Source organism: Terrapene carolina, unplaced genomic scaffold (assembly GCF_002925995.2).
Source record: "Terrapene carolina triunguis isolate 2854851 unplaced genomic scaffold, T_m_triunguis-2.0 Scaffold192, whole genome shotgun sequence".
In the NCBI taxonomy this organism is placed as follows: domain Eukaryota; kingdom Metazoa; phylum Chordata; order Testudines; family Emydidae; genus Terrapene; species Terrapene triunguis.
In genome coordinates, this window is record NW_020664543.1 from 5681141 (window position 1) to 5692252 (window position 11112).

Sequence of the window (11112 nt, forward strand, 5' to 3'; positions counted from 1 at the left end):
CTCTGTGGAACACTCCCGAATTCATAGCCAGGTGAGGGATCAGCTAATGCCTCTTCACACTGCCGCGCACTTTAAAACGAATCTTTCCTCCCTGCATTAGTCCCAGTCACTACGCTTCTGCCTGAGGACATCACTGTCTTTCAGACACTCGTATAAATAGCTGGAACTCGAGGTTTTACCAACGCTGTGTTTCCTCTTTACGTGGCATCAGAGCGATCTCTCTTGTGCCCGACCGCGTCCCACATCATGTGAGATCCTATCAATCCCCTCAGCATGATTTCCGAGCTAGCCCCGGCATTTGAAACAAGATCCTTGTTAAAAATTCTTGAACAATGCACATTAAATAGTTTTCCACAACATACAGGCTTCTTCTCTTTTTTTTTTTTTCCTTTCCTTTTCTCCTTTTAACCCTTTCCACAGCAAAGCCCTGTAAATATTGCTTCCTGTGGCCTCATTTTCATCATTATCATCACACGTTCATTCTCATATAAAACAGAAATCTATTCAATCAAGCACTTAACATAAATATTAAAATAATGGAAGGGACAAAATATAAATCTACATACAACTTCATGACTACCATAGCACCTATTACCATGACAAAAGCAATTTGACAGAAACAAGGGAAGGGGGTTGAGGAGAAAGTTGGGGGGGGGAGGGGAATCTTGACTGTCATTAAATATTTCAATCACCCTTGTTAAAAATTATTTCGTTTGTTTGAAGGGTGCCAACCTTATTAAAATTCATTTCACTAACCAGTTCACTCTATGTCACTATGGATACCAAAGAACCCTTTAAAAACATTGGAGAGGCAGGGATTTTAAATTTTTTTAAAAAAGGCGACTTTCTATTGGTGCTTTCGTGACCGAGCCCCGCCGCACACCCCTTCCCCTAAACCCACCAGTCCATAGAAGGGCAAATCATGTACAAGTCCATTTCTCAGTCTCCCAGGATGAGTTTTACAAAAGAAGCCACATCTGTCTCTTTGGATTCGTGCTGGGTGAAGAAAGGGTGTTGCTGGGAAAGAAAAGAAAAAAGAGAACATATTAAAATGTACTATTCAAATCTAAACCACCGAGCTGACACCCTCAATGTCAGCCTGGCAAAATTCTACTCAGTTGGAGAAAAGTCTGCCTAGTAAAACAACATTGTTTCCCCTACTAGCACCACAATGGTGTCATTTAGGTGGGTATGTAGATATCGTGCCTGGGCTGGTAAATGACTGAAATGCGGATTCTCTATATCTGGACCCAGATGGACCCTGCAGTTTTCTCTGGCTCTGTAGCTCCAGTATCCTCTGCTGATTACTGTCCCTCAGTCCTGGCAGAGATTAGCAGTATTGGAATGGAGAGTGAGAGTGTGAGTGTGTGTGTGTAAAAAATAGAACGGATCCTCCTCTCTCCCCAGATGAAAAAATAATCATTATAACACTTTGTCAGTACCTTGCATCTAAGAATTACAAAGTGACCATCAGGGCACGTGAACCCCAAGTGGGTAGGAATAGATGGAAACATCCTGACAAACCCACAACAAAGGGAACAAAGCGGTGCAATGTGTAAACAACATGGCACACTAGAAGATCACAGGAGGTACAGGTTTCCAAGGACGCTTTGGGCTCAAGGAAAAACAAGGAAGGTCAGAAAAATGCTGGGCCCATTAGCCTTGAATTTGTCTCTTTCAAATAACGGACTATATTATAAATTAAAGGCACTGGATCACTGAACTGTTTAAGAAAGAAAGATGTTATCCCTTATTTTAGTAGGCAGAGACATCTCTCAGTTGAATTCGCATTCCCACTGTCAGGGAAGATATCCATGCGTTCGTTAGGGGTGCGCATTCGAAGAGCAGGCTCCCGCTGAATTCACAGAAGCGGGACTAACAGCATGAGTATAGTTCCACAAATGTGTAAATGTTCGCAGGGAAAAGCCTATCAGGAAGACTGCGTCTGCAGTGAATATTTACCAAGCTTCCAATTTTATTTATTTATTCTTTTCCCTCTGCTCAGTTCTGGGTCTTATTCCTTCCCATCAGCAACTGTTAAGTCTCCCAGCAGGAGAAGGCTACTTCATTCTTAACCACTCAGCACAGAGGAAAGCCACGCTGGCTGGAAAATGATAAACAGCTATTTGTTTAAACACTTAATTGTAACTAACATATTAAGGCATCCTGCCGGAAGCTCTGTCTACATTTCTGTCAAAGGAAAAATATGTGCAAAAAGCAAAACACGAAACAAAACAATCCCAACCCCTACTCTGACCAGAAACTAACGTTTGCTACTGAAGGCTGCATCTCAGGGTACGTCTACACTTACCTCCGGGTCCGACGGCAGGCAATCGATGTTCTGGGATCGATTTATTGCGTCTTGTCTAGACGCGATAAATCGATCCCGGATCGATCCCGGAAGTGCTCGCCGTCGACGCCGGTACTCCAGCTCGCCGAGAGGAGTACGCGGCATCGACGGGGGAGCCTTCCTGCCGCGTCTGGACCCGCGGTAAGTTCGGACTAAGGTACTTCGAATTCAGCTACGTTATTAACGTAGCTGAATTTGCGTACCTTAGTCCGAAGTGGGGGGGTAGTGGGGACCAGGCCTTAGTGGGTGAGATCAATTCACCGAAGCCAGAAATCACCAAGGCTCTGGGCAACGCAGCAGCACCAGCACTGCAATTTGCCAGAAGCCGGATGAGGCCTATCTAACGATCAGTTATTGTTATTATTTATTTGCACTGAAAGGAGAGGAGTTCGCTTGGCTTGCTTTAAAACACTAACGTGCGCCTCATAAAAGGGAGGGACGAAGAGCATGGATCGCAGCCTGACTACATGACAATGTCTAAAGTGTACCCAGCTCCGCCAAAGAACCTCAATCCTGACCTGCAACACCTGCTGGAACTCCAGGCCTCTGCCCGGCTCTGCCAGTGCACCTTAAGTCCAACCCTGCAACACCCATACTCCAGTTCAGGGCTTCGTTGCAGCTCTCCTGATGCCCCTCAACCCAGCCCTGCAACACCCTCTACTCTAGTTCAGGTTCCAAGTACCATCCTGCCAATGCGTCTCAATCCAGATCCGAGAGCCCTGCTGCTAATCTAATTGTTATTTGTTTTATTTGACTTTGTTGTCTTGCACCTGTCAGTAAAGTCCCTTCGCCAATAAGCTTAAAACCTCAATCAGACAATGGATGGACAATGCACGTGAAGATGTCATGGGAGCTGTGATTGTTTAAGGCTTGGCACCTGCATTATATGCAGATCAAAATTATTTTTAGTCTATTGCATTGACCAAGTGGAGACAGGAGAGGGTGGCTGGAGGAGGGAAGAAGTGAGCTGTCTTAGAGTGGATTTGGAAGAGGAGAGTGATGTAGCTTGATGCACTAGAGGCTACTCCAAGCATAGGGAGCAGCATGTAAAAAGGTTCAGAGACATAACTGTAAGGAGGAGGAGGAACATCTGAGAGAGGCATCGATTTTAAGCAGAGAACAGGGCTCAAGCAGGCATGAGACAGGAGATACGAGCCCGGAGATAGTCACTTGACTCAAACTGTGCCATTATATGAGCAGGGGCTAGGGAGAGATGCACCAAGTGACCTGAGTCACTTTTCACAAGTGCCCCGTGAACAATTCCCATGATTGTTTTGGTCACATGCTGATCCCTGCAGGATCTCAACCTCAGCCACTGGCTGGAAGAGACCAGTGCCCAAAGCTAATGGCCCAGCCACCTCCACATGACCTAGGCTGTATTTGACAGCGTGCAAGCCGCGGGAAGGGGATTCCTTTCATTATTTCATGCTCCATTTCACCTGGAGAAGCAGTTTTTAAAAGAGAATTAAGCACAGACCATCAGTATCTGTTTTCCCGCTGCTCAAGTCAGAGAACACAGAGTCACATTTTCCATGAGAAACCTCAATTCCACAGGAAAGCAAAGAGCAGTCTTGTTCTAAAAAGACAAGTCCATTCCAGTACCGCAACTCGTAATGCCATAAGAGAACAGGAGAGAAAAAAAAACACCCCAAAACCACAGGACCTCACAACATTCACGTCTGCCGTAGAATACCACAGTGTTGAGATATGTGGGAAAGGTGATCCAAGAGCCTAATTCAATAGACATGAGCGCAGCTGCCAATGGGTTTTATGCTGCAACAAACAAATCTGCTCCGGTGAACCTTTTTGATAAAAGGCCATTTGGCAAAGGGCTGAGATTTGCTCTCTCTCTCTATCTATTTATTCAATCATCAAAAATAAAAACATTTGGTCCTCCCTTTGTCTGAAAGTCGGTGTGCAAGCAAAGCTGCGTCTAAAGTAGACCTATATATAGTCTCATCGCATTACAGACCCCAGCAAAAATGCCACAGGAATTACTCACTGCTTACAATTAATTTTTAAAAGGTGCATGACCTTCCAGCACAGCTAACACCTATCGAGAGTTAGGAACCTCAGAGCCCTCTTACAGCCGGTATCGCAAAGACCCGTAAGGTGAGCCGGGAGGAAGCGATGAGTGAGGATACTTTCATTTCTGAATAACTTCCTTCCCGCGCCCCAGCAAATGGAAGAGGTGCTGGAAATGGCAGGGAGGGAGTGGGACGTGCACCTGGGGACGGACAAAGCACTCGGCTAAAATAGAAACCGAGCAGAATGTCTAGGAGAGAGAGATGTTAACTTCACTATTCAGCTCTGTTACAGTATTTCTCGTGTTTTCATCGGGTCTCAGCAATTCCAGATTCTAACCAGAAATAGGAGCAGAAGTAGCTCCAGAAGATCAGGAGAGAGGTTCTGACCAAACTCCAGTCTGGAGGTACAGGACACCTCACTGCAAAGCCTGTTCTTGCCAAATCAGTTCCTACAGCTCTGGCTGAGTTTAGAGCAGCGTCTGAACCGCTGGGAGTTCATCTGCAGCTAAGCACACTTGACCGCTGAGCCCCTTTCAGCACTGCACACCAATTACCTCGCATTGCCCTCCCATCATTAATCTTTTTCCGCAGTTGCTTCCCCCAGCCCTGCCCAAAGCAAATATATTCCAAGCAGCAGAAGAAATTCAGTAAGTGAATTATTGTTTTGGTCACATGCTGATCCCGGCCAATAACATCTGGAAATCATTCAGTTCAAAAGCCTCCTCTCCAAGTTGCCATGGCAATGAATCTCGATTGCACGTTCTGCTCCTGCTGCCCATGTGGAACAGCAATGAAAACTCTGCTCAGGATGGGCGTAGAAAGACATCACGCAGATCCTAGAGGAGCGTTTTGCCTTTTGCCAACCCATCCTCATCCATTCTAGCAGTACTCCCCATAAACTCTTGGTCCATTACGCCTTTAGGGAAACATATTGCTCTTAGTTATACATGTACATTTTCCTTTGATCTGAATGGGAAATGCACCTAAGTAATAAAGAACCGAATTTGGTACTTAGGCCAAGATTTCCTAGAACGAGTAGTGATTTGGGGGTGCCTCACATTTTGGGTGCTCAACTCCAGACACACGAAAGGGGCCTGAATCCTCGGAAAATGCTGAGCATCTGCTCTCTGACAATCAGGCCACTTCAAGGTTTTTTCAAAAGTTGCGCATCCAAAATCACTAGTCACTTTTGAAAACCTAAGCTTTAAGCTCTGGTTATCATGCACCTTTAGCCTTGCCACACTCACCATAAGCTCTGGGTATGTTGGCCGTTCTTTGGAATTCTTCTTCAAGCTTTGGGAAAGAAAAAGAGAATTATATCTTGTATGTAATTTAAGCAAAGCCATAAAAATACACCACTCAAATACCCAAAGATTTAAGTCCTGCATCCATATTCTAGATCAACAGCCCTCAGATTTCAGGACCTTCCAGTGACTGGAGTATGAACACTCTAGATTTCCCAGCAGTTAGCTTGTTTTGTGTCCCTGTGACTCTGGCCTTTACAGGACTCTGAACAGCTGACGCCATTTCCTGAAGACCATGTTCCACTGCACATCTCTGAAGCATGAGATCCTTCCTCTGATTCATTCAGTCTCATCAGGAACCAAATAATGAGCTGGCCTACAGCTCTTTGAAGTCAACCAGAGTCTTTCTATTGGCTGCAAATGGGCTTTGGATCAGACCTCCCAGGCAGTCCTGTTTTCCACATTTATGTTTTTACTTCGCAAGTCCAGGTTTATTCAAAACTCCACTGTCTAGAAAAAGACACTGCTACAAATTTAGGGCCGTGCTCTGATCGCAGTCCCACCGACATCTGGGGAGAAATCTGGCAACCTGTGCCTTCTAGCATCACATCTCACCCATCAGATCCCTTGCATTTTAAAACTTTCATGATAACATCCGTCTGCAGCCATGGGCCTCTCTGAATTATCCCCCCTCTGCTCCTTCCTTTTCGATGACCTATTCGTTATTTCTGGCTCTGTCTGCCAAGGTTCATTCCCAAAGTGGCCAGCCCCAGAGCCCCGAGAACTTGCAGGCTCAGTACGCTCAGTTCATGACAGCCCAGTGGCCTGTACCCTCACTGTGCCACTATGCTTTTGAGTCTTGGTTTCTCAGTCCCTCAGCCAGCAGCAGCTCAGCTCCAGGGCAAGAACTGCATGGCAGTAGGGGAAATTACTGCACTTTGTGTTTCAATAAAATCCCCTCGAGCTAGATATGGACTCTGGTGGTCAACATACATACAGATAACGGTGACAAGCTGCACCACCTCACTTGTGGTCCATGGAGTCATTGACTAATGCCAGGGCCATCAACTGCAAAAACAAACAGTTGCCCCAGCTCTAGTGGTGGCAACAGGACGATTATCTCCTGGAAGGCCAATCATGAAGGAAGAGTGATACACACACTGTCATGATAATAATTAGTCCGTCTACAGCATTGTACATATGAGCTCACTGCAGCGGGCATTCTCCAATTAACCTTCCCATAACCCCTGAGAGGTACGTAAGTACCAGGCGCAGAGCAGTGAAGGGATTTACCCAAAGTCAAACTGCAAGTCAGTGGCAGAAAAGGAACCCAGGAGCTGACTCCTGCAGGTACATCCCTAGACAGCATACACGCTAGCCAACACATTGCACATCTGGTGAGCTCTGAAGGGACCCTCTGAATATATTTAGGGCAAAATCAGGGCTTGCAGAAGTTGGCAACTCCTCAGCGCTCCAGCCAGGGAGTGGAGAACTGAATGGCTTGGAAACCCATGCACGGCTATTGTTTATCTCTGCACTGTCAGTTATGGCACGGGGACAGTTACACGGAACATCCTTTAGTCTCCTCCACTACAACAGATGGCTCGGGAGGCTGGTGGCCGGGAGGTTATTTTTGTTTCCCTCCAGCAGAAAATAACTTCTAATCACAGGACGTAATCGCTACTCATTTCCTGACGGTGTATTTATGGGAAGAAGCTTGGAGTGATTTTAAAAGATCTTGACACGTCCATGGGGAAAGGTGTCACGCTGAGCAAAACAAAAGTGTGATCCTCAGATACGATAAGCCACTCCGCTGTGGGATTTGCCGGGCCCAAGGGAAGTGCTGGATGCCCGCTGAGTCGATATTTCCTGTCTCTTGCTGCACATGGTTAGCTCACGTTTACTGTAACCGTGGTGCACTGGTATGATGCATGTCAAAACTGCTAACTGTGTCCAGTGGCTGGGAAGAGATGCCTCATATCCTTCAAGCCTAGAGATGAGGTACCTTGAAGCTGAGGTACAAAGGTGAACTTCGAAGCTTGGGTGTGTTCTCATCCAGGGTTTGGTCTGTGCTCTTGTTAACTTAGACTTCATGGAAAAGACTCGTTTTTGGATTACCAATCCCACCGCATACAGTGGCAGGTTATTACTGAAGGAATTTAATGTTAATCTTTAATAAGCCTTTCAGAACCCACTACTGATCATCCCTGACCATAGAGTTCACAGCAATATGGAACTTCTGGTTCTGCCAATTCTTTTTTCAGTTCCCTTAGCTGCTTTAACACCTCCTACATTTCTTGTTTAAGATCAGCGTCCCAACACCCCCAGATATGATCCTGGCCAGAAATTAAGGGTCCAAATCTTCTTCCATTGAGTTCAGTGATGTTGAACCAGGCCAAAGAAAGACACTAAGAGCCTGGTTTTCAGAGGTGCTGACCACCAGCAGCTCCCACAGACATCGAGTCTGTGGATGCTAAATCAGGCCCTCTGAGATGCACATGTACTCGCTTGCAAGTCCTAAACGATAGGATATTATCAGGATAACCAAACAATCTGGATTTCCTGTTCTTAAACCTGTTCTTAAACCTGAAGTCCATGTGACCTGCAACAAGAAACGGGGCTTGCAAAAGCAAATAGCTCAGCATTCTTTGGAAAACAACAAGCTGCCCAGCGCGTTCAAACAACCCTACAATAACAAAGCGGCAAGCAGGCAAGATGGAGGAAAGGAAGTTTGTCTAGAAAAGAGAATTTCAGTGTTTAGCTTCCAAAAGGGGTGGGTGTCACTGCCCCCTACTGGGTGGGATCAGTCCTGCTGTGTGTGTGTGTGTGTGTGTGTGTGTGGGGGAGTGGGGGGGGGGGGGGGGGCAGAGGTGGGGAAAACAGGATTGATTCTGCATAGTAAGAGGAGGAAAGAAATTCCAGGAAACTTGAGCACGTAGCTGGTTTAAACAGGGCCCCAAAGCAGAATCCAAAGTGCTGTTTCTTAAGGTCCACTGGGCTGGTTTGATAAACCCCTTCCTGGGGCACCAGCAGAGGAGATCAAGAACAGCCTCACATTTCTGCATTTGTCAGCCTGTAGCACTTCCCTGGCTACCATGCAAACAGCCATCCACCTGCCAACTTGGCAAACAGCATGTGGCATTGCAGTGTCTGGAAAAAAGAAAGGGGGGTGGGGGGAGGCCTCCGGAGTAATTTCCAGGGAGGCTGAAGGGAGGAGCATTCAAATGCTATAGGGCTGTTGCCAGAAGCTACTAAACAATGCACCACAGGACAAGGACAAATGCCAGTCTATTTTAGGGGGCAGGAAGGATCCGTTCTTTTATGCAGCCTTCTGAACCTGCTGACAGTGCTAGTCTTCCTGAGTCTGTAACACAGACTCCTTTACCTCTCTCCGTGCTCACCTCCTGGCCCACCCTGCCTCACTGAAACCAACGCAGATGCCCTGCTGTAAGCCAGAGCAGAGCCTGCCCCCTGCACTGCTCGAAAGGAAGATGCGACCGATCTCTGAGTAAACTCTGAACTTCCACTGTCCTCAGCTAGACTCTCTGTGGCACAGCTTCCCAGGGGGTCCGAGGGGGCGGGGGGGGGTCATTCGGGGTCAGCGCTACATTTCCTGAAAGCCACAGGAAACAGCCATTCTCAGGCCCAAACACGTTCCGCCCTGGATGCCTTACGGAAGGTTCACTCAGGCTCACGTGTCCATGCACAGGAAAACAGTGCGAGCTGCTGATGTGCAGGGCCAGGGGTACGTGCATTTCTGAATCTTCTCTCGGGGGGAGCCACCTGTTGTGGAAAGAGCGGAGCCAATTCCAGGGCCCGGGTCACGGCTCCCCGTCGACAGCGGCACCAGGAGTGACTTGGGTTGTTTAATTATTCAGCAAAGAACACAGTGGCTTGAAAAATTCTCTTCCTCCATCTCCTCTCTGGGGAAACATCCCCCAGGTCAGCACAACTGCTTTGGAGGAGTTCCAGTTTGGGACCCAGACTACTTAGCGAGGGTCCCCTTTAAAGATGAAATGATTTGCCAGTGTTTTCTCTCACATTTGTCCCTTATGTCTAAAACATGTGAGAGCCTCTGGACTGTGCGTGTTATATGCCCGATCCACAGAATATAGGAGTCTTAGGCTAAAAAGCCTGGCTTGTTAGCTGGGGCTGTGACTTGTAAAGAGTCATCCTGGAGGACCCCAGTTCAATCCCTTATGTCGGCCAAGATGGGAGCCATCACACACACTCAACCAGCAGACTAGGCTTAAGATTGGCTCTGATAGCACAATATCTCCCCAGGACCCCTTCCACTCCCCTGACCAGTGACAGACAATTTTGGGTCCAGGCCCAGGGCATGCTGGGGCAGGAGGCTTCGGTTTGACTTTGTTCTAGGTGACAGAGCCAGCATTAAAGCCTCTTGCTCTTTCCCGAACGCAAGGAAAAGATGTCCGAGCTACAGACTCCCTGCAGACAGGGCTCGGCCTTGGACTGAGCTTCCCGGAAGTGTGGGACTCAGGAGGGACCCGCTTACCACTGTGAGGTAAAATCGACAAACTCCGCTGAGAACTTGTCCGCCGGAAGCTGCGGCGACGGCTCCTCCACCACCTGTTTGAGCTGCTGGAACGGCGTCCCCCAGGAGTCATACGGAAACCTTAGGATCGCCAGCTCGATCTGGGGGAGGAGAGAGAGGGGCAGGCGTCAGGAGGGAAGACTTACCCCCCACAGCCTCTTGGCTTTTAAAGCCCCATGAAGAGCTCGAGTGACACCTGCAGTAACGAAGGGTGGAACTGGGGTGGGGTTCGATCATTGGCTCTGTCGATTTCCAATGCGCCTTTCACCACCTACCCTGTATGAACACCATGCACATTCTTTCCCTCAGCACTGCTCTCTGGAGCGGCTGGGGACGGGAGAGATCAGGATGTACCCCATTACTTACGCTTAATTCCTCCCCTGCCAGAACAGAACATAGGAGCGGGTCCCTGCTTTGCAAGGGACACTAGTGGGACCGGTGTTAAAATACAGCCAAGGGGGAACACTGATTTTCCTTCTCCCATACCAGATACATCAGTGAACGACTTTTTCCCCCTCACTTCATCTCATGCTTCCAGGACTCGATCCCCACTGCCGTACCCCCTATGCCAGGGATCGGCAACCTTTGGCACGCGGCTCGCCAGGGTAAGCACCCTGGTGGGCCGGGCTGGTTTCTTTACCTGCTGCGTCCACAGGTTTGGCCGATCATGGCTCCCACTGGCCACGGTTCGCCGCTCCAGGCAATGGGGGCTGCGGGAAGCGGCGGCCAGCACATCCCTTGCCCCGCGCCGCTTCCCGCAGCCCCCATTGGCCTGGAGCGGCGAACCGCAGCCAGTGGGAGCCACAATCGGCCGGACCTGTGCACGCAGCAGGTAAAGAAACCAGCCTGGCCCACCAGGGTGCTTACCCTGGCGAGCTGCATGCCGAAGGTTGCCGATCCCTGCCCTATGCTGTCATTCACACCCATGCAAAGCGA

At 48.3% G+C, this 11112-nt stretch overlaps 1 protein-coding gene across 1 annotated transcript in view; it reads right to left on the reverse strand.

Moving 5' to 3' along the window:
- Window positions 1-407: 407 nt before the first annotated feature.
- Window positions 408-11112, reverse strand: part of MAP2K6 (mitogen-activated protein kinase kinase 6) — a 79242-nt gene continuing 68537 nt past the window's right edge. Inside the window, exons 10-12 of the mRNA XM_026654447.1 lie at window positions 10138-10277; window positions 5625-5670; window positions 408-1017 (exon numbers count right to left, since the gene is read on the reverse strand). Coding sequence (XP_026510232.1) covers window positions 940-1017; window positions 5625-5670; window positions 10138-10277 — 264 coding nt within the window. The 3' untranslated portion in view covers window positions 408-939. The remainder of the gene's footprint in view (window positions 1018-5624; window positions 5671-10137; window positions 10278-11112) is intronic.